This window comes from Coffea eugenioides, chromosome 11, assembly GCF_003713205.1.
Source record: "Coffea eugenioides isolate CCC68of chromosome 11, Ceug_1.0, whole genome shotgun sequence".
In the NCBI taxonomy this organism is placed as follows: Eukaryota; Viridiplantae; Streptophyta; class Magnoliopsida; order Gentianales; family Rubiaceae; genus Coffea; species Coffea eugenioides.
The window spans coordinates 40,122,885-40,145,888 of record NC_040045.1 but is presented as its reverse complement, the minus strand read 5'-3'; the positions used below and the strand labels follow the sequence as shown (position 1 = coordinate 40,145,888).

Below are 23,004 nucleotides of genomic sequence, written 5' to 3'. Positions count from 1 at the left end.
GATCTAAGGTAACTCCACCAGTTTACCCGGATCTTTGCAGGTTAACCGTTAAGTGTCTAAGCTGATAAGCTAAACTTATTGAATAGTCTACGTAACCTCATATATATCTTCCACCTTATAGAGGCATTATGAGTTAATAATCTACTAAAAAATAAGCAACAAGTCCAGGTGGTTTCCAGACAGTAATTTATACATATAGTGAAGGATGTTATGTGCACCTGAATGAAATTGAAAATAAAATGAAGGCACTATAACAAATGAATTTAATGAGAGACAGATTAGATTTATCAAATAATGCAAGTTGTCATCAAGTTATTAAAATAGAATTAGAAGGTCAAACTAAAAGAGGCAATGGTTTAGAAACATGTGAAATAAGGGCACTATGAACTAACTGTCTATTGAAAAGTTTGTTCTGTAAATAGAGTATTCCAATCATATAGGGAGTATGTTATCTGTAAATAGTTTAACTCGGACAAATAAATTGAGTAATAGGTAGATTAAGGTTATGGAAAAATGCAAGTTGTGACTCATGAAGTGATCAAAATAGAAACCTAAAAGGAGAAGATCAAAGTAAACAGAATATGAAAGTCATACTAAAAGAGGCAATACTTGGTAACATGCCAAGTCAAGCTATAAGATTAAATGTGGAGGGGACATTCTAGACAGAAAAGCTACAAATTAAACATTTGAGAACATAATTTGGTATCTATGGAAAGTTAATGGAGATTTCACCTATCTTGGCAGCTCGTATAAGCCTATGTACTAAGTGTAAGGAAATAGACTTGAAGAATTCTTAAATGGAGGGAAAATTAGCATTATTGTATCAAGAAAAGCTGGAAATCAAGCAATTGAGGACATCATTTGGTATCTATGCAAAGTTAATGGAGGGTTCACCTCTTTCAACAATTCGTTTAAGCATATGTATTGAGTTTAAGCGAACACACTTGAATTCTATAATGACAAAAAATTCACATTCTAGTAAGAAAAGTTGGAAATTAAGCCACTAAGGACATAATTAGGTACCTTTGGAAAGTTTAAGCGTCTGACGTCATGCAACTACAAATCTTCCTCTAATGTCGAGGGAAGGAGCTCTCCTCCTCATCGTCCACTTCTCCACTTCCTATAATTAATGAGATTAAGTGTAGTCAAACTCCAACTCAAGAAAAAATTCACCAATTCACATGAAAATTGAAAACCCAAGCAATGATAAAACTCAGAACACTTTTTTTTTTTTTTAAAAGGACAAAACACTCCGAAAATGGAATTAGTGAGATGGGATTAATAGGAAAAGGTGCTTACCATTTTGTTGTGCGTGCAAGGAAAATTGAGAGAGGTTCTGCGGATTGCTGTAGATTTCAAGATAAAATTATGGAGAAAGAAGCAGTGGAGAGGACAATTAAATAGGAGATAATAAGGGGAAAAAGAAAAGCTGGCAGAAAAGGTAATGGAGATTTGCAGAGCTTTGGAGCAGTGGTTCATCATCGTCCTAAACTTGCTGCTGTCCGAGGACAAAACATGGGGAATCATGAATTTCCAGCAACACCACTCCCACCCAATATCAAAAGACCACAACACTCCTAAAGTTCACACAAATAACACTACAACCGAACCAGTACTGTTCGTAACTTTATCACCACCTTCATATTGTATTGGTAAAATTTAAGCCAACAAGGAATGTCTTACAGATGACCAAAACCACTTGATTAACCTCCTCACAAAAAAAAAAAAAAAAAAAAAAGATATTGTAGTCTACTGAACATTTTAAGGAACACAGATATAAATAAGATAACTTAAAAGCAATCGCTAAAACTAATTGTACATGAACCTAAATTTAGCTGCATTTGCTGTTTGCAACTATAGAATCGAAAATTCAATATGTGAAGGTATTAATCCCTCGATCTGTTGCTTGGCACAAATTCTAGCTAACTTTTCCTGCTTCTTTTCCTGCTTTCTTTCCTTGCGCGTTTTGGGCCAAGTGACATTACGAGGATCACGAGGGTCAATTATAAGTTTCTCGAGGACAATAGCGTTTTCGAGGAAGTATTCAACAAGTTCAAGTTCACTTCTGCGACCATAGTATCCAAGCAACTCAACCACTTTCAGATGTTGGAGCGGAAAGCTAGCAGCTTTCTTCAACTTTCTATCTCGCCTGACCATATCATCCCACCACGATTCCAGCTGCAAACAGATTAAGCTGTCAATAACTAAAATATTGCAGATCAAAAAGAACGGGGGAAAATCTGCTAAGAGTACCCAACACAAATTAGAAAAAGAAAGAAAAGAATAGGAGCGGCAACAGAAACAGCATGTCTGATACCAAGAATATTAGTATAATCATTGCTTTCTCGCTTTCAAGAATTGATTGGGATCCTAAACTGCATTTAAAAGTTCATGATCATAAGGATGTTCAAGTCCCAGAGTATAATGCTCAATGGCATGGCATACAGCAAATGCCACGGTGAAATACAAGAATAACTAAAGCAAGGCTCAAGAAAACAAATCGAGACAATAAAAGAAAGCAATGCCTGAGATTAGTACAGCATTATGCTACCTTCAGCACAAACTTCTCCAAGTTGGGCGAAGCCCTGATCAAAGAAGTAAATCCAATCAAACTGTGATCTTTTGATGCAGAAGCTATTAAGACGAACTCCTTCAGATTAGTAAGTTGAGGAAGCTCATGAACAATTCCTTTTTCCTAGGATGATCAGACAAGAAGAAAGCAAAATCAAACCAGTAAGGCAAGCAGTTGGCAGTGATTATAAACAATAGTTGGAAAGGAATCTCTTCAAAGAGTTCCATTAAATAACTAGAAAAAACCTGTGAAACTTGAAACTTGTTGGCACGTAAAGTAAGAACCTCTAGTTTTGACAAGCAGCAAGAAAGCCAAGAAGTAACATCCCTGACCAAGTTACGGGAATTCCCAGAAACCCATACATTCACAAGCATGGGGACGTTCTGAAGTACAAGATGGTGTGCTTCGGTAGTTTTAAGGGAGACTAAATTTGTGTCGCTGACAATAATGGATTGCAACATCAAACAGCAGCATACCTCCAGATATTTCAAGGCAATAGATGGACCACAAACTCGAAGGTTGATCAAAACTGAAGAGGCCTCCACTACCAGGCGCTCAAGAAATGGACAATTGATCAAGAAGAATTCCAGTACCTCCCCAGTTACATTCAGACTTTTCAAACTCAATGCTCTAAGGGACTTGAAGCCAATCTGTGCATGATGATGGATTTCAGAGTAACCAGGTTGAGATTGACCACTGCTAAGGCAAAAAAGTTCATAATGAAAAGTATATGATTCTTGAGAAGAAGGCGGGTCATCATCTGCAAACAGGTTCAATTCTAGCCTTTGCACTCTCCTTGCAAATGCATGCTGAAGCCATTTATGAATCTTGTCTCCATAAAAATTGTCCAAACAAAAAGCAACTCTCAAATCATCTAATGCCAAGGACTTGTCTGATTGAAGCAGCACCTTGTCAACCCATTCAACATACTTACACCTTTCCTTTCTAACAAAGTCCGCATACCTTCCCCAGCTGGATATTGAGAACATCTTCTTTAGCACTTTTGAAGCATCAAAATCAAGGCAAGCCATGGACCTCCATAGATCTATCCAACGCTTTGAAAGAACACTTGTTCTGGCAGCTTCTTTTAGCGTTAGGCAAGACAGAATATAAACAAGAATTTCATCTGGAAGCCGACTAATCTGATCCTTGAGGGGCTGCCCTATCTTTGCACACTATTAAGAAGGAAGAGAGGAAGAAAAGGATCCAGCAGCAAACATATGTTCCTTTAGCAAATAGTTACAAGAAAGAAACTTCTTTTGTTTTGTGTTAGTAAGAGTGATCCTGTCTCACCTTCCTCGGTCCAAAGCCAGTGGCAAGTATTGCCCTTGATTCCATCAAGATCAAAACTTTCTGCTACTTTTCTCTCTGTTATCAAGAATGAGAAAATGAATAACAAAGAATTCCATTTAGTACCATTTTAAGAACAAGATTACTTTGTCGAAGCTCGTTAATTGACCACTTGGAGTCCTATGTTAACAAAAGAACCATACAAGTCCTTAGAAGGAAAGTGAGCCTAACAAAATACCCATTAAGAATGACCAGGACAGATGGCATAGAATCCAAAAACAACAGCCAAAAAAAAAAAAAATCTGCTACAATGCAGGATTTTTTTGTTGTCCTCCTTGCATGCTCTTCTTCCAACATAAATAACAACACATAAAAACACATATATACCGCTGCAATAAAAACATAACCTTGGAATAAACTGCAAGAATGCCGGCAGATAAAATCAGTCAACAAATGAAACAAATATAATTCAGCTTAAGCATGGTTATCAGAAATTCGTCCTATAATCAAAGAAATCTAGTAACAATTCAGTCTTGGCCAAAATCATTCTAATTAAAGGATGCTGCATAACAAAATTGCTCCAAAAATCTAACAGATATCAAAACATTCATAGTAGGAATATATATGCATATAAGCTACCAAAAAACGTAAACCACAAACTTAGCAGCCAAATAATATAGCTAAACTAAAGATCCTACCAGAAAAAAAAAAAAAAAAAAAAAAATATGGAAGTGAGGCAGCTACAATCAATTACAATTCAAAAAAAAAAGGAATTTTGAAACTAATTGCTGCAGTTCACCGTCAGGCCGTGGATTGCTACAATTAATTGAATAGAGAGCATAATCTCTGTAAGCTATCTATAGTTCCCGAAAGCATGCCCGATCCGCATAAACAGAGTTGAATCCACTCAAACTTTTATGTATATATATGAAAAGAAAAGTCGCCCGAAAGCATACCTGACCCGTACGATAAAAGTCGTATCCACTCAAACTTTTATATATATGTATAAAAAGGAAAGTCTCCCGAAAGTATGCCCTGACCCGTACGACAAGAGTCGTACCCACTTAAACTTTTATGTATATATATAAAAAAAAAAAATAGAATAGGGGGCAGGTTACCAGCACAAAATAGTTGAAAGGGTGCATTTTGCGTTTAACTCTAAATAATTAAATTGTTGATATGTTCCTAGCTTATAGAATTTATGTTTACGGTAAAATATTAAATATATTTAAACTCCACGTAACTTCCTATTTTATACAAGTTACAACTACTTCATATCTAAAATCAAATCTCCAACTGAATATCATTTCCCTTTAACAATTAACCAATAACACCCATGCATGTGTAGTTTTCTCGAGGTTGATTCTCATGAACCCTTACCCTTGTTTTTTCCCCCTTCTTAAAAGCAGATTAGGGCACCGTACTTTGAGTATAAAATTATTACTTAAATATACTGAACAAATAATTTTTTTCATTTTTGGTAGGGAAAAAACGACAATATATTAGTCATTGTGTATTTTCTTGAGTTATTATCACTTTACCCTTTAACGTTTGGTACCACTATCAATTTCTCCCTTAACTTTACTTTTTAATCATTTTACTCTAGGGTTGATAGTCAAATTCAACGAAGTTTGTTAATTCAAGTGAAAACGTATATTTAGCCCTTAAAATTATTATCACATTGTGGTGTAGAGAGAGAGAGATATCTCAATTCTTTTTTTTTTAAATACAAATAAGAAAGAGTTCGATATTTTGGTTATTTTAAAATTACTTTTGTTTTCTGGTGACTACCTATACCAATTCTAATCCTGACGACATTAAAGTAACATGATAATGTTAGACTCTTTCTTATTTTCTTTTTTTTTTGTAAAATCTAATTTTCTGACTCCTTTTTTTCATATGTCTATTTCTTTTCCTAGTATTAATAAGTGTAAAAAAAGAAACCTGAGAAAACCCTTTTATTTTTTATGTTTTTGAAACTCTTAAAGTGAAAAAAAGAAAGAATAACCATTTCAAAAATTTTTATTTTTAATTATATATTAAAAGGGGTAAATACATTTAAAAGTTTTTGAACATAGTGGTTAGATCAATGATGCGTAAAATGCCTAAAATTAATGTTAGAAAATAAAATGATCGTATCACTATAATTTAAAGAAATAAAGTGATATTAACAATGTAGTAATACTATAAAATAAAAGGATATTTTAGTCCAAATTTTGTTAATATGCTGAGTTGGATTACCTATGGGGGGTAAAATGATTAAAAGATAACATTAGGTAGTAAATTGATAGTAGTAATATAGTTCAAGGGGATAAAGTGATAATAACCCTATTTTCTTCGATTTTACTTCATCTCATATCTTCTTTGTGTCATTTAATCCTATTGAGAGAGAAAAAAAGTACTCCACTATATGAGTCTCATTTTCCTTTTTACTTTATCTTCCTTTCTTTATTTTGCCAATTGGTTTTCCCATAATGCTGCGACTCTTTCTTCACTTTTCTACTTCAATTGAGAAAAAATGAAACCGTTATTCTGCATGAAACCTTTCCCAATTTTAACCGCTTTTGTTGATTTTTGTTTTTGAAATATTAAATGCGTGTCGATAAAGAAATCTACTAATGCATCATCAATTTAGGCAGTAGCTTAGTAAGGAGAAGAAGAAGAAGAGAGACACATTTAAGAATTTTTGCTTATTTGAACCTTTCAATTATCGATGATCATACATTTGTAGGCTTTCAATAACTCTATCCTTGCTTTGGACAAAAAAAAAAAACAAATGACTAGGATGTAGTATTTGTTCTGTTTAAAATTCTTTTTACTATGTTCGGGGGCAAAAAAAAAAAAAAGAAGATGGAGCAGAAAAGTTTCAAGGATCTCGACCAAGTGCGGTCCGTGAGCAAAATTGGTAAATTAGCCCAAATCCCATTTTCTCAGCCTATACCTGAAATGGTTGGACTTAGGCTTTTATCATTTGACAGAAACTACCCAATTTTCCTTATCAAGACTAGTATCATAGTTGCAATAAAAAAAAGGGATAATTTCAGAAACCTCCCCTAAGGTTTCTGACACTTTCACTGACATCTCCTGAGGTTCCCAAAATTTCACTAACCTCCCTTGCTTTTGAGTTTTTGGTAACAATTCAGTCCAAATCATATTATTACAATATTATTTTCATGTGTGAGAAGGTATTTTTTTTCCATGGCTACCTTTTTGCTCCTTGTATTAGTAGAAGATTGAAAGAAGAATAAAGAAAAATACTCCCTCCGTCCCATTGATAGTGTCATACTTTCCTTTTTTATCCGTCCCAAAATAATTGTCACTTACTAAAATTGGCAATGAAAGTTTTCACATATTTCCGCTCCATACCCTTCAATGTGACAGCCTTTTCTTACCTTTTAGTGGGCCCAATGTGACACATTTCTGTTCACTTACCAAGTACCAACACTACACTCAATAGTTCGTGACTCTCACTTGAAATGGTAATAGCAATCGTGCATGACACTTTCCTTCAAAGTAGTGTGGAGACATTTAAATCTTTTGGGTCCCGCATGTCTTATCACAACTTATGCCCCTTTTATCATTCACCCACGTTATGAATATATTGAAAATCAAGGGGCATTGCCGGAACTTAAATGTAAATCATTTAAAAGTCTTGCACTGTTGATAATAATTACAATTCCCGAAATGCGACACACTTTCTGGGACGGAGGGAGTAAATGATTTGGACTGATTACTAAAGTTGAGGGGGTGTAAGTGCAATACAAAAAATTTACATCACCAAATGTGCCATGCAACAGTTATTTGGCAGATTTTGCAATGACTAGCTGCAAATTGCAACGGCAAGATTTTTGCACATTCAGTTTCAATAGCATATAAAGCAAAGCAACTTAACTACCTCTGAGGTTTCAAGCTATTATCATTCTTTGCTGCTGATTTGGAGTGATAACAAAGTGAATTTGCTGTGCTGCAATTAGAGCTCTGAGTTAAAAGTTTTAGCTGCAACGATAGCCTCTTCAAGCCATAGGGGAGAATCATGGAATTCATCCACATCTTTCTCCATTAAAAATAGGTTTTGCTGTTGTAATCGCAAGGCAACCGTAATGATATCAGAGAGTAAAAGGAATCCAGACAAGTTGTATTTCTATTGTGCAAAGTGCGGGTACTTTGAATGGTATAACGGTGAAGAAGAAGAAGTAAATAGTAAAAGAAACAACTTGAATGCAGAAAGAGGACAAGTTAATGCCCGAAATGGAGATGGCATTCCAGTTAGGCAAGTTGCAGGGCCAATGCAACAGCTAAAGCAATTTTTGATACCAGGAGCCTTAGGGAATGTACTGATCATCATAAAACTCACCCTATTAGCTATATTTATTTTTATTCAAATTGTAAAATCAATTCGATGAACTCAGCAACTGTGCTGCAATACTGTACCAAGTAATATGATGCCTTTTCTGGTGATAGGAGATTCATACCAGAAGGCTAAGTTACTTGAAATTCTTTTAAGCAGCAATGTGAAACTGTGTATGCAGCTTTTTAGACTTCAGACCGAAGCAATGAATAGTTACATTATTTCTTATTTGTCATCCACTATGCCAAGTTTGCAAACAATTCTGTGTGAAAAGTTAACAAAAAGACAGATTAAAGATCAATGCAGGATATTACATTAGCTAAAATGCCAGTTGCATATTAGTTATACAACATCACATGTGCATCACTGCAATCCAACGGTACAAAACACCATTTGCATCAAAACACTATATGCAGATGGTGAGGATTGCAATTCCACAGTTCTCTTAATCACTGTAAGAAGGCATTAACAAAAGCATTAACAAAAGAGATTCAAATAGACATAACTAACAACTGGAATTCAACACCATCTTATCAAAACAACATACTGAAACTACTGGTACTACTGATGCTTTTGGTGTGCTGATTTGAAGATGCATTTATACTAATAGATGTAGCATTTTGAGATGTAGTGGTAGGTGGAACTGGAACAACTGGATTAGTTAGAGCAGAGTTGAAGTTTTTTGTTCTACCACCAACTCTTGTTGCAGAAGTTGCAGGATTGTGTCCAAAACGCCTTCCTCTCTATTATATTTGAGACATAAACTACATCAAAATTAGGAAACAGCAGCTACCAATTATGTTATTGACAGAAATTTGGGATAGCAGATTAGGATCATATATTTCTATTAGCATGAGTAGTTGCAGTAATTTGCACATTTATTTGAATATGTGCGGCACCATTTTGACTTGGAGGGCTTGGATTGCTCCATTGACTGGAGTGCACAACAGGTACATTTTCATGTGCATGATCCTAAAACATGAGATGTAAACTGCAATGAGATTTGCAGTAGATAAACTACTCAGATAACTCAGGAATGATTATGATAACTGTACTTTACCCAGAGAACTGCTCCTGACAGGCCTGTATTAGCCTTTCCTCTACCAGGTCTACCTCTTGTAATTGCCATCTGTGATACCAAATTCAATATACCTATAAGTAATAGTTAGCAGACAAGGATAATATCATATTTTAGGCAATGTATACCTGTTCAGTAGGAGTAGTGCTGCTAGAGCTTTTCTGTACAAGTGCTCCTTTGCAAGTTTTCTTATTGTGACCAAAAACTCCACAATTTTCACACTTAAGAGTGCTTAACCTCTTTGCCTGTGCTGTGCAAGCAGTTTGATCAGCTTCCTTTCTTCTATTTACTCTTGGTCTACCAGGAGCTCTTCTCAGAGGTGGTGGCAAGACAGTTGTTGGTAGCACTTCAGGCATAGAAGGCCATCTCTTCACATCAGGAATGGGATGAATTATGTGCGAGTATGTTTTTAAATACATGTCTTTAGTGAACCAAACTTCATAGTAGTTCTCTAGTTTTTCTCTCCTATATATAACTCCTAATGTTGCATGTTTGCATAGAATTCCAGAAATTTGAAAAACACCACAGTCACAGATTTTTTGCCTCAAGTTGACTATGCAAGTTCTGTCCATATCACCAACTTCAAATGTATCCTCACTAGCCATATGCATCTCACATTTTCTTGATATTTGGCCAATTTCTTTCAGTTTCTCAACAATTCTGGGAGTAATGTGATCAGTCAAGGTGCAGCATTTCTGGTACCTTTTATGCATTTTTTTCATGAACTTTCTTCTTAAACCATCAACCAAAGTCAGTATTGGTTTTCCTCTTAGTTCACCAATCCAAGCATTAAAAGACTCAGTAAAATTATTTGTCACATGGTCACATTTCAACTCAGTTGAGAATACATGTCTACACTAGGTACTTTTTGAAATTTTATCCAAATATTTTCAAGCATTTATGTTAATGTCTTTAATGCTAACCATTGCATCATTATGTCCTATTGCATCATAGCTTTGCGCTGCCTTCCAAAAGAAACTGCTAATTAAGATACCTGAAAATTGACTCTTAAAGTTGCTGTATCTATGCCTGCAGCAATGCCTTTTAACTGCCTCAGGAATCATCTCCTCATATGCAAGATTCAATCCCTGTAACCAAAATAAAATGACTCAGCAATCATTTTCAGATTAAACATGAAAAGCTATGGACAGAAATTTTACCTTTTGCCTATCACTCATGAATGTTAAAGGTTTACTGTGATCAAATGGTCCAAAAAACTCAAAAAAATAGTAGAAGAACCACCTCCAAGTATCCTTGCTCTCACATTCAGCTACAGCAAAGGGTAAAGGAAATATGATGTTATTTGCATCCAATGCAACTGCTGTAAGCAATACACCACCAAACGAACCCTTCAAGAAACAACCATCAAACCCCACAAAAGGCCTACACCCTTCCAGAAATTCTAACTTTTGTGCTCTGAAACTGACAAAGATTCTTAGGAAGGCAGGCTCAACTAAGAGATTTGGCCTATCATAATATATTTTGCATATGCTATTGGGATTATGCTTTCTTATCAGCTCAGCATATCTGGCAATTTTGTATATGATTCAGCATGTGTGCCTTCTATCTCAGCTAGCGCTTTGTTTTTAGCTCTAAAAATTTGCATTTTACTAGGTCTCACACCATACTTAAGCAACTCTGCCTCTACCTCTTTACTGGTCATATTAGGATGATCCCTTATAACAGAGACCAACTTCTTGGCCATCCAGTCAGATGTGGTCTCAGCACATTGTTTGTCCATAACACAAATGTGTTCTGGCTGATAGCTTTTAATCTGAAAAGTGACTGAATCAGCCACTGGTGAAGTATGAATTCTCCATTGGCATCCCTCAACATCACAGACAGCAGTGACTCGACTCTTCTTATTCTTTAATCTCAAAATAGGAAAGCCTTTTTGAATGATATAGTCTTTCAATGCAACTCTGAAGGCATTCACATTGGTGAATAATTGACCCTTTTGAAAGTCTATCTCATCTTTACTATTGTAAATCCATATTTTGTGTCTCATTACTTGTTTTATAGGATCATTTTCTTCCTCAGATTCAGTATCAGGAACCACAACAAGAGCCTCATTGTCCTCAAAATCAGAAAAATTAGTGTCACTGTCCTCACTATATGCATCTACTGCCCTATCATCAACTACTTCCTCATCAGTGTCACTATGTAGGTTGTGTTTCCATGAAGAATCAGAGCTAGAGTCACCATAGTTATCATCCGACTATCCAATGTCTATAATTACTGCGTTGCTAGGAATTTGTTCAATGCCTAAATTATCTTCTTTGTTCATTTCTCTCACATTCACTGAGGTATTCTCTTCATCAACTAGAATAATTTTCATATCAGACACATGTATGTTAATTACTAATTTAGATTTATGTATTTTGAGCATCTCAGTAACTGAATCATTATCATTAACATCCATCATGTAATTTTTTTCAGAAACTTCACATCTCATCTACATAAACATATTAACATTGCCAGGCATTTTACTCAATGCCTTCTTAGTCACGTCAAGTAGCAAGGAGATGTACATATAGCCAGTTGAATCCACATTTGGAATCTTGATTTTGTTCCCATTACAGTGAACCATAATGTCATAGGCAGCAGCAAGATTTCCCATCCTACAATCTCAGCATTCAACTATGATGATGATCACAACCAAAGCTAGTTTGAGAAAACATCATCTAGAAACTACAAACATTGGTTATGTAACTCAGCAGCATGCTACTAATTATGATCTACTAATCTTCACAGCATACATGTAGCACAAGATTTCACAGCAATCTCACACATAATATGCAATGACTTGAGTTAAGTATTAATGATTAACTTAAAAATCCAATTAACAAACAAAATGAATGTTGCCTATCAAGATTTAGACAAAAAGACAGAGGTGAAATCGAGCAACACTAATCAAGGAAAGTTAAAGGAGTAGCACTAGTAAAGGAAAGTTAAAGGAACAAATAATTTTGACCTTTACTGCTGTGTTTGCAATTATTTTTAAAACAACAATTAATTCTTCACTTTGCTGCTGCTGCTACAATGCATATCAGGACCACTAGTTTGAATCACAATTTCCTTTCCATTTTGTTATTTCCTCTATTTCTTTTCCTATATCCAGAATATCGTATAAGATCACATATAAGTGATGTCAAACAAACAAAAAGGCGCCAATGTTGTAGCTCAATTGGTGCCTTACTCCCTAATCCAGCTTTAATTCATGTATCAGGAAATCAAGTTTGTGTTATTGTTGTTAAGCCTTAATTAACCACTTTAGATGCCTTTTTCTCCAACTAAACGGTAGTAATAAAACCCCAACTTCATAGGATAAATTTGTAATTTTGACCTGTTCAATGTCAGGAAAAGGGGCCCAATTTTCTATCAAAGAAGGTCAGTGAAATTTTGAGAATTTCAAGGGATGTCAGTGAAGTGTCAGAAACCTCAGGGAGGTAAATTATCCAAAAAGAAACTATAGAGCCCAATTCGAGTCGCCATTCATTCTCTAGTTAGCCATTGCGCCCAAACTCAGTTCGGTCCTCACCCCCACACCATCCTAATTCCTACAGCCCTATCTCAGATTGTGGGAGGTAATTTGTAGTATATTTCTTTTTGGTAAAACAATTCATTCGAATGTTCTTTCTACATGCTTAATCGAAAACTATTACGATTTCCTAGAATTTGTTAGTTTTCCTGGTGATCTCTTGAACAGTTGGAGGAGCTCGAAAGCTCTCTTTGCCAGTTGACAGTAATTGTTACTGTAAAAAACTGTGAACTTGTTTTTGTAAATTTTTTGTTTTAAGGTAGGGTGGGTTGTAAAAAAGGCAGCAATTTCTGTTGTGAGTCTTGTACCACCTTTACCCTGTAAATTCATTCGGGGTATTTTTTATTTATTTATTTTTTTGGGGTGGGGGGACAATTGAATCTTGAATGCAAGTTTCCTTTTTTTTTTTTATTGGTTTCTTGTTTTTTTGGCGGACTTGATTTGGTTCTATGTGGTATCTTATAGCTGGTTCTTTTCAAATCTTGATCCTTTGTTCTCCGTTGTTGTATTGTATTATCTTTATAGGATAGTTGGAATATGTTTCGGGGACTTATTGATGAGGCTGTTAGAGCGTAAAAGATTGCATTTTGAAGAATAAAGATGGGTTCTAATCCCAAGCACCATATATTTTGCTGGAACTGGCCAGGGGATATAACCTCTCATCAGAGCCCGAAAAGTTCCACTGGCTGCCAGTTCGATACCCCTTGGCTATTTAAATCTTTTCATAACCTTGGCTTCATGGCATTTGATTTCGTCAACAACATATCACAATCTCCAAATCAGTTGCTTAAGATCCCAGTCCAGTTACAGGCTGGAATCAAAGAAAAGGGTATTAGAAAGAAGAAGATTTTGACGTGGCAAGAGCAAGGGGAGGCTGAGCAGAGAGCGCTAGCAGCTGCCCTGGCTGCTGGAAAGGAGGCAACTGTCATCGAATTCTACTCGCCCAAATGCAGGCTTTGCAGTTCTTTACTTAATTTTGTCCGGGAAGTCGAGAATAGGAACTCTGATTGGCTTAACATTGTGATGGCTGATGCAGAGAATGATAAATGGTTACCTGAGGTACTCACAAGTCACAACCCCATCCTTGTTATCATGATTTTATTTTTCGTGAATTGCTGGGTCAAGAAGAGTTTAACGTGTATGTAACAACTTGAAGAGGAGATTTTTGTTTGTTAATTTCCATTTTTGTTCGCAATTTAATGGAAGCTTTTCGTTGTTTCTTGAGCTAAAAGAGCAAAATGACAATGTAGTGACCTCACCTTTTTGGGGCATTTATGATGCATTTGATTGGGGAATTTCTCTGTGCAATTTTTGTTTACCTTAGTTGCATCAGATCTTTAACTTGATCAAGCCAAAAAAAGTCTGATTTTCCTCTTAATCACTTGAGCTTTCATGCGTTTGTTCTCATGTCAGCATTTTTTCGAATGGTCTTAATTAAGATGTTGGTATCTTTTTCCTGCAGCTCCTCTATTATGACATAAAGTATGTGCCTTGCTTTGTCCTACTGGATAAAGATGGGAGGGCACTTGCAAAAACAGGTGTCCCAAGCAGTCGGCTGCATGTGGTGGCAGGAGTTTCTCATCTTCTCAAAATGAAACGTCCAAGAAAGTAATTGACTGTATGTTTGATTAGACCAAGGGAAATAGAGAAATTTGGAAAAGTGAACTTCCAACTTTGCCTTGTGGATCCTATTTGGATTATGTTCTTTGATCTTGTAAAAGCCTCAAAAAGTAGGAGTGGTCTTGCAAGTTGAACTGCTTGTAACCTTTCACCTGCTATGTTATGGTTGTTTCTAGTCTTTTGCTGGCCACTCTTTTACAGCTAAGTTACGTTTGAATTTGTAAAGGTCTTATTATTGTGTACATAATGAAAAAACAAAATGTTGGTTGGTTTTCTAAAACTTTCATCAGAAGAAAGGAAAAAAACAGTATACAGGTTCAGGTTTTAATGTTTTGCAGTGTCAGCTCTTAAACTTGAAAATTAAGTACCTACTTGTTGATGTATAAATCAAAATTAGAGCTCTGAGGTTCATTGCAACTTATCAGACTTGTAGAAGAAAAGAAACTTTTTTTTTTTTTTTAATTTACTCAACTTGTTGAGTATTGAAATTCAGCATGCAGTTTTTGACAGCCTAATGTGTGGCAATCTAGATTAGTCCAATACCATGCATGAGCATTTCGCATGCTCGCTTTGATGGTTGGGAAAGGAATTTCCGCTCCAGGTCTCCCTGGTGGGTAGGCAAACCAATGACGGTCTATGAAGCTCGCTGCTCTGGGAGGAAAATGGTGAATAATGGGAAGAAAAACAGTATAAAAGAGCATCCCATATTCGAACGAGGGAAGCTCAATATTCGAAACAAAGCAATAGCCGTTGCATTTGATTGGTTCTTCACGCTTGAATACATCAAGAGTAAAAACAAGGTCCTTGCTGCACAGCACAGGCCCTTTAAAATGCTCAGCTAACAAAGCCTACAATCACTTCACATCTGGCACTGGCATGCAAAAGTATATGCTTGTATAAGACACAACAGAGAAAATTCACCAACTGTAATTTACAGTGAGGTACACTCCAATAGCCAACATCAGCTAATTTTTGACGAGTGCTTGTAGGATCATCCTTGATTGAGCAAGAGGATCACTGCGATAAACACCACCGCTGGCCCATATATTTGGCAGTGGAAACAGTGTCATCTCCAATCCACTTAATTGCTTTTCTAGCCGGTTTATAGCAGTTGAATCCATGAGACTACCAACAACAGTCTGTAGGACACAAGAAGTAGCTTGTAAGAAAACATTACACTTTAGGCCAATGACATGAAGGATCCCGTGTTGTAGACTTCTCAACTTACCCATAACCTACTGAAGCAGGCACTCATAACCAAGCATCGGAGGAGGTTTTCATCAGAGCTGCCGATAACTTCATCACCGTCCACAGAAAATGTAAGATCCAGACATGAAGAATCAAACATAGATCCACAATTTCTTACCACAACTCTTTTGTGCTGCCTGATAATTCTGTTCAAATGGTCAAAACTGGAGTTATTGGTTCTCCTTCTTACAGGAATCTTCAATCTCTGTGAAGTTCGTGCACAAGCTTCAGTTGAAATAAATTGAGTAGGCAGTCCAAGCATATTTGCAGCTCTATCATAGTTAGCCCAGCAACAACAGCAGGATGATCCATCATCTGCATGAGATTTTAGAAAAAGGGTAATTGCAGATATCTCCCCACACAAGGACAAAAGGAGGAGGGAAAAAACAGCAGTTATGTGGGTACCATACCAAAAGATGAGTAATAGTTGAAAGAAAAAATAAATGATGAATGATACTGAAGATGAGTGTCAGGGCATGAAACACTGAAAGTTCACATGCAGTAAACAATAGCTTCTCTTGTTCTTTGTTTTTCTTATCAATAACTAATAAATCCTGTTTAATTATGGTGCAAAAGATGAGAGACTCGCAAGCAAGTAGTAAAACTACCGCAACCAGAGATAGGCCGAAGGCATTAACATTTGACACAGATGATCTATTGAGGCTGTGCAAAACGCTTCTAACGGAAAATCAAGTATCATTTTCTTTACTAAGATGACTTTGCTGTTCCTGCAGTGGCACACATGGACGGAACTCCATCAAACAGAGAACACAAGAATTAGCAGCAAAAAGCAATTACAGGGTTTTTAATCGATCTACATATCAAGCAATCGAAATCCGTTTCATCTAAAAAACATCATAATTTAATAGTAACACCGATAAGAGTGTGTAGACAATTTCTATACCCAGAATAAAACCAGCAAGTGGGATCTCAACCATCAATGAACCAGATTGGACTCTTGTGCTTGAATATCTAGCTTTCTTATTCTCCTGCAGAACGAGGACATGAACGCCAACAACCTGTCAAAACTGCTATCTCATAAAGGAGAACCAGAAGATCAAGGAAATAGACTCATTTCCAGTAGAATTGATACAAGGAATGATCAAGCAAGATAACAGCATGTAGTGTGACATTCTAGTAGCTTGTGCTTCAGTTACCCTGCAATGGAGTTGCATCAGTTTGATACCCATGCCATGTGTTACTTCAGAGATCAAAGCTGCAGGAAAGACACTCGGAGAAGTTGCATAGCATGCAAATATAGAGTTGGCTACAGGATCATTCTCATTGTTGCACCCATTGTCAACAACATTTACGGAATCAATCTCAATGAAAGATGCAGGAATCAACATATAATGATTCTGTCGGCTGCAAAAAGGATGTATCAAATTAAAAGGTGTTGTCAAAGTGATCCACATAATTAACAGGGAAAAATCCTCAAAAACTGCAAGTATGGTGCATGTCATGTGACACCATTGGAGCTTCTTGTACAACATACAAGCAGTCATTCGCTATGCATTTCAATAAATAAATCTTTTTTCCTTTTTTCTTTAATTTGGAAAATCCAGAAGGTTATTGGAAACTGGTACAGGGCATGGATTAGGAGTTTAGTACCCAGTTTAAGAATAAGCCTTAATCCTCACCATCCACATCCCCACTTCCCGCTTCCTCCTTCCCTCCCCATTTTAAAAATTTAAACAAAAGCTGGTTATAAATCCTCCAACAACTCTCATGCCACAGAAGTTGCAAATACCATTTGATCATGACACTTCATTTATGAATTTCCAAAATGTCGTAAAAAATAACTGGAATGCATATTTTGCAGATGATCAAAAAGTACTAGGAGAAAAAAAAACAGTAAGATGAATGTGTCTTTTCTATTTTGGGAAAATAATATATATATATATATATATACACACACACATATTATAGGAACTTACATCAAAAGACCAAAAACTAGACCATATAAATACAAAGAACATACATTAGAACATTAATGATAGTTTCCAAATTATGGAGCAGTTGACAGTTAAAACCGTAAAGTGCATGTAAATGATGTAATATATAATGTAGGAAATGAACATTAGGTACAGAGGGATAACATGTATAAACTCAGCAAAGCATACCCAAGCACAAGAATTCGGTGAAAAGTAGCATGGACTCCTGTTCCCAACCCTGTTGGGTAAGCGTGCTTATCTAGAGCACCAAAAATCATGGCCTACCAAGTCAAATATGTAGAATGAAATGAGCTACTAAAAGTAATTCAACATTGTGAAAAAAGATAATTATACTGGCATGAAATTGGACTATACCATGTGATGGTCCACAAGAGCATGAATACAAATTATACTGGTTCCTTGAGAAAGTATTGGCTGATGAACATTGACAGGACTTTCATTCCACAAATGTTCCACAAAAGAAGTACAACTAGAATCATGAATGGCCACTATTTGTCCACGAAAAGTGAGAAGATTTCCTTCAGGCAAAAGAAGATTAGAATGAGCAGTTTCAGGAGAAAGCACAGAGGCAGTAATTGCTGTCCTGTGTACATTATAAATGTCAATTTCTTCTTTAAGTGAAGCTGGCGACTTCATCAGACTAGTTTTAGAATTGTTGGCATCAATCTTAAAGTAACTAATGACATCTGCAGGCATGCATAAATTGATGTCTGAATAGGATTCAGGACTAACACCATCAAACTTAAGGGGTGCAATTTGAAATTTTTGAGTAGTATCAGGCGTAATTTCATCATTGCTGACACATGAATCACTCTGTTGAACTATAGGTGACGGATCTGAATTCTTGGCAACCACATCAGAAGAGAATGATAGGCGCCAGAGACATGTTTCAGAACTAACAAGTATTACACCACCAAGTGCTTTATCATCAACCTTTGCACGACAGAGCACATCATTTTGATGGTGCTTTACCAAGTAGAAAGCACCAATTCTCAGTCTCTGCAGATTGCCAAACAATAGATGTGATGATTATTAAAAGAGATTTCATCATCCTTATTGCAAATAACCAGGTAAGAAGGAAAAGAGCAACAAACCTGATACATGTTCAAACTTTCAGAATCAAACTCCAGGAAAACCCTTCTTCCATCTGGATTGCACCCGGAACTTGTCACTTCCTTTTTGTCTGTGCAATGCACAAGACCTTGGTAAGGACACTTAATACTTCTACTAGAGATCAGACAAGGAAATTTAAGTGGACAACTGGCATCACAGTGTTTTCTCTCGGTACCGAAGTCAGTGCAATATGAATCATTCAAGCAGCCGCAGGTCAAGTTTGCAGCCTCTGATAATCCAGATTCCTGGGCCTGAATTGAGACTGCATCAGTTTTACATCTCTTAAGATGTCCATATGTCTCATACTTCTTTACATTTTTTAATTCATCCAAGGGAACCACACCCAAATGTGCAACATCATTCTTCTCAGGCAAAACCAAATCCCAGGGCAAAATTGCAACCTCAGCAAAAGCACTTGATTTGTTTGAAATGAATTGATCTCCTAGACGCTAAGAACTTTATGAATTCAGGGGTCCACAAAACAGAATCAATGGCATTAGAAGGTTAACTTGTAGCCTAAATCACAGCAGATACCTTATGAAGCAATGGAAATTTGTGCTTTAACAGAAGTAGGTGAAAATTTCCACCCTCAAACTCCTGAAGGCTTTCTTTAGACTTCTTGCTAGAAAAAGATGAATGACTTGATTTTTTTCCTCCAAAATGATAGTAAAGGAAAAGTGATATTTTTGTCTCTCTCACTAGTGGAGCATTCTCAAAGATATTCCTACATGTCAATGGTTCACTTGCAAGTAATTTTGAACAATCCAGATAATCAGGTATCCCTTGCATTACTATCGTGAAGTCTTGCACCTGAAAAGAATGGTATGTCACAAATAACACCAATGCTGATAAAATTCTTTAAACAGTTTAGTAGTACCTTTAAGAGAATCGAAAGTCTAAAAAGGAAGCCAAAGAAGATTTTGGAGACATCATCACCTCATAAACTCTTTTCAAATCCCAGTTTGATGGAATGTCAGGTATAACAACATCAATGCTTCCAGTAGCATCAACAAGCTGCAACCCCCCAGATGATGGTGAAACCTGTATAAACTTCATTTCACCATAAGTACAACAGAAGAGTTCTGAATCTTCAATCAGATGCAATACAAACAATGTATTCTCAGATATTAATTTCAATTGACGCAATAAAAACTTATCTCAAAAAAATTATGATCAGCGCCAGGTAACGCTTTACTCAATTATATTTGAATTGCAATACTACAACTAGTTCAGAAAAATGGGGATGCATTCCACCTCACAGTAGATGATAATTGTTTATAAAGGGACAGGAAGAAAGGACCTTAAGAAATAAACTTGAAAATGCGTGTGCAACAGAAAGGAAGTAGTAATATTTTTTTTGAAGTTAACGCCTAAAGCTAGTAATCTAGCAGGCAAAGCATCAAAGTGACAAGAACTTCGCCACAAGATACAATGAACAACTAACATCTTGCAATATTCAAGAATGTATGGGTATAAGAATCAGAGCTTTCTAATTTTATAACTTATCTTTCCTCCTATCCCAAAAAGTTGGACATTACTGGGCAAGTTTGCAGTTCACCTTGATGGGGTTGACGTTTTATATACTTGAATTAGTTAGGAAAAGTAAAATTTGCAAAGTTGTCCCTTGACTTTTGTGTGAGACTTAATGAGAACCAACATAACTCAGAAAACAGAGCATACTTATAGAAAAAGGTGAAGGATAGGTTGATGATGAAAGAAAAATAACCTCCAGTTTGAAAAAGACCACATGGTAAGATTGTCCTTTTCATGGGACAGAAACACATGGTAGAGCAGATACAGAATATGCTATTTATGTTTGATCTTTTCACCTCTTAGTGCCTGGGAGCAGGTCTCATGTTCTGTGCTAAGAGAATCATCCCATATGCACTATTCTTTATTACGCAGACTACAAATCAAAGTTAGAGGTGCTTCCAATTTATTTGCTTCTAAAAGCTTTAGGATCAAGAACAAGTCCCTAACGTCAATTATAATTGTATTATCTAAAGCTAAACCCAAATAATGGGGTTATCAGAGAAGGAAAAGGAAATAATAGTTGTAATGGACCTTTAGATTTCCAAGTAAAATTACACCAGTATCTTGACTTCGAAAAGTTTTCCTTGTTAAGTTTGCATAAGATTTTCCACAGCAGGATAGATAGTATTTCTCCCTCCTGCTATCGATAATATCAAATTCATCTTCTGAGTCCAACAACATTTTGATCCATCTGTTCTCAAAATCTCTCCATAAACAAGAAATGGGTACCACCTGCAATTGGTATAAAACCAAAAGTCAGTTTCGTTTTGCTCGGATATGAAAATATGATAAGCTATAAAACTACATAAGAGAAGCGAAACATAGAAGCAACGAACTATTATAAGTTTAGACTTACTAATTTGAGATGACTATAATCCTCTTCCTTATGGTAAGCACACGAACCATGCCTGCAGTACTCCAAGAACACTCCGTGCTGCTAACAGAAACTAGTGATTGGAGGTGAAAACATGTAAAACCATTGACAATCTATGTTCTAACAAAGACATGCAGAAATCTTACCCGCATTTGGTAGGCAGATGCAGGTAGATGCGAATTGGTATATGTTTGAGCTAGTCCTACCTCCTGGCAACACCTTATAACTGCTCATGTCAGCTTTCTCAATGACATGCATAAGAACAGAAAGTAGCCTTTCCGGCAGTATTTAGATGTAAAGCAATCAAAAACCATGAAATTTCAACCCAGTATTTACATGTTTCGATCCTAATATTTCCTTCTCGGACAAAATCCCGGCAAACTTTTTCCGGAAACACGTGACAGTCAGTAGTACCCTGAAGCAAAAGAGCAAAGACGTTTTAGGCAAACACATCCATGGGCAAATGAAGAAATTACAGTAAAGCTATTTCTACCATAGTCTTGCTGGAAACACCATTGAGTCGACAAATTTCCGGAGAGAGTTTTGAGAATGCGAGCTTCTGTGGCAACTGCAAGATGGAAATAATCGTAAAGGTGAATATGGTATCGTTATTGGTTCAGTATTATGAGTGCCTTTTTTAAGTTGTGTCGCTAACCCTGTTTCCATTGGAGAAAATGATTCAACACAAATGCATGTGATGAAGCAGGTACCAAGCAGAAGTATCTTTGTCCAGGAATACTTTGTGCTCACAAAATGAACATTTTTCACAGATACCTGTCAAAGGTATACAAGTTAGGAATCAACGCATTCTTCTATGCAGAGTGATACATTTATCAACAGAAGGACTTCAACTAAGTAAAAGACATGAGCATAGGTGTTGTAGCAAATCCTCAGGATCTTCTAGCATTTCCAGGCAGGTCTACATCTAGAAAAAGCAGAATAAATTGATAAGGCTAAAATGGTAGTACACTTACAATGGCACCAACTCTCAAACTATGTGGAACCATCAGCTGGTGGTCTGTTAACAAAAGAAGCACTCCTTGGTCCAACTCCACAACCATGCCCTGCATGTAAACCCCGGTAACAGTTCCAGCATAGCTGCCAACCTCACCAAACCCTCTCACCTGAGCCTTTTCTTTTAAAATATATTTCTTTGCCATCACAGGAAGCCGCAACAAAGCTTTATCGGTGGTTACATACATCAGTTCGGAATCATCCTTTCCAATATAAACCAACTTCTTCTTCAATCCAGAGAGTGAAATAAGATTCCCTATTAATCTCACCATCACCGGGTGCCAAGATGATAAAATAGAACAACATTTCCCAAAAACGGAATGAATGCAAATCACTTAAATCTCTCAATGCCAATAAGGTTTTCCTAGACCTACAAAATTTGCACTCACAAACCAAGACTTTTACAAGAAACCCGCAAATATTTCTCGAATCACATCTAGAACTACTACCACCTGCCGAACATGGAACTACGGATACAGGACTTGTGGATTCCAGTACACCAAATAGCGAATATTTAACCTTTGAATCATCCTTACAATCAAATGTACCCAAACCTAATGAAAATTCAGTCAAATTCGAAGAATATTCTACGAACTCCCATCTAATAATCTCCAAAAACCCACTTAACCTACACCCAACTTTCAAAGGAATAAAATTCCAGGCGCAAATGCGGATCTTTGGACCTATCATTTGCGGCTGAAAATCAAGGACGTCGCAACAAATTGTGACAGAGCCATCGGTGAACTGTAAGCAGCTACATTCAATTGTGGAAACATCATCATTATTCTTGTTGGAGTGTAACGGCAGGGATACAGCTC

At 36.4% G+C, this 23,004-nt stretch overlaps 3 protein-coding genes and 1 pseudogene across 8 annotated transcripts; 1 reads left to right on the top strand and 3 right to left on the bottom strand.

The window, feature by feature from the left end:
- Window positions 1–1,613: 1,613 nt before the first annotated feature.
- On the bottom strand, window positions 1,614–4,679 carry LOC113753015 (F-box/LRR-repeat protein At3g26922-like). Of its 5 annotated transcripts, none has more exons than XM_027297090.1 (5): window positions 4,662–4,679; window positions 3,866–3,940; window positions 2,818–3,747; window positions 2,552–2,695; window positions 1,614–2,178 (listed from the first exon to the last, which is right to left on the bottom strand). In XM_027297090.1, exons 2-5 carry the CDS (start codon window positions 3,908–3,910, stop codon window positions 1,855–1,857), a joined length of 1,443 nt encoding a protein of 480 aa, XP_027152891.1. In that variant the 5' UTR covers window positions 3,911–3,940; window positions 4,662–4,679; the 3' UTR covers window positions 1,614–1,854. The 5 variants fall into 5 exon arrangements, with proteins under 5 accessions (XP_027152891.1, XP_027152893.1, XP_027152892.1 ...); XM_027297092.1 differs by lacking the exon at window positions 4,662–4,679 and having other exon boundaries at window positions 2,818–2,955; window positions 3,049–3,747; window positions 3,866–4,541; XM_027297091.1 differs by lacking the exon at window positions 4,662–4,679 and having other exon boundaries at window positions 2,857–3,747; window positions 3,866–4,541.
- A 5,499-nt stretch (window positions 4,680–10,178) lies between these two features.
- Window positions 10,179–11,908, bottom strand: LOC113752574. The gene is made up of 4 exons (XM_027296682.1): window positions 11,748–11,908; window positions 10,917–11,447; window positions 10,449–10,815; window positions 10,179–10,376 (listed from the first exon to the last, which is right to left on the bottom strand). Exons 1-4 carry the CDS (start codon window positions 11,906–11,908, stop codon window positions 10,179–10,181), a joined length of 1,257 nt encoding a protein of 418 aa, XP_027152483.1.
- A 925-nt stretch (window positions 11,909–12,833) lies between these two features.
- LOC113753352 lies at window positions 12,834–14,628 on the top strand. Of its 2 annotated transcripts, XM_027297482.1 has the most exons (3): window positions 12,834–12,875; window positions 13,355–13,888; window positions 14,292–14,628. In XM_027297482.1, the coding sequence occupies exons 2-3, from the start codon at window positions 13,430–13,432 to the stop codon at window positions 14,439–14,441; spliced, it is 609 nt and encodes a 202-aa protein (XP_027153283.1). In that variant the 5' UTR covers window positions 12,834–12,875; window positions 13,355–13,429; the 3' UTR covers window positions 14,442–14,628. The 2 variants fall into 2 exon arrangements, with proteins under 2 accessions (XP_027153283.1, XP_027153284.1); XM_027297483.1 differs by lacking the exon at window positions 12,834–12,875 and having other exon boundaries at window positions 13,235–13,888.
- Window positions 14,629–15,182: 554 nt separating this feature from the next.
- The window catches only part of LOC113752573, a 12,609-nt pseudogene continuing 4,787 nt past the window's right edge, over window positions 15,183–23,004 (bottom strand).

Bases quoted from the DNA above. Each gene is read 5' to 3' on its own strand.
- LOC113752574 (XM_027296682.1), bottom strand. From the start codon at position 11,908: ATGGGAAATCTTGCTGCTGCCTATGACATTATGGTTCACTGTAATGGG. The intron at 11,448-11,747 runs GTAGATGAGATG...CAACCTACATAG, and splicing joins GGCAATGTTAATATGTTTAT to TGACACTGATGAGGAAGTAG. The intron at 10,816-10,916 runs GTATGGTGTGAG...CAAAATTGCCAG, and splicing joins GTAGAGGCAGAGTTGCTTAA to ATATGCTGAGCTGATAAGAA.
- LOC113753352 (XM_027297482.1), top strand. From the start codon at position 13,430: ATGGGTTCTAATCCCAAGCACCATATATTTTGCTGGAACTGGCCAGGG. The intron at 13,889-14,291 runs GTACTCACAAGT...TTTTTCCTGCAG, and splicing joins ATGATAAATGGTTACCTGAG to CTCCTCTATTATGACATAAA.
- LOC113753015 (XM_027297090.1), bottom strand. From the start codon at position 3,910: ATGGAATCAAGGGCAATACTTGCCACTGGCTTTGGACCGAGGAAG. The intron at 2,696-2,817 runs GTTTTTTCTAGT...TGATCATCCTAG, and splicing joins ACAAGTTTCAAGTTTCACAG to GAAAAAGGAATTGTTCATGA. The intron at 2,179-2,551 runs GTAGCATAATGC...ATCTGTTTGCAG, and splicing joins TGGAGAAGTTTGTGCTGAAG to CTGGAATCGTGGTGGGATGA.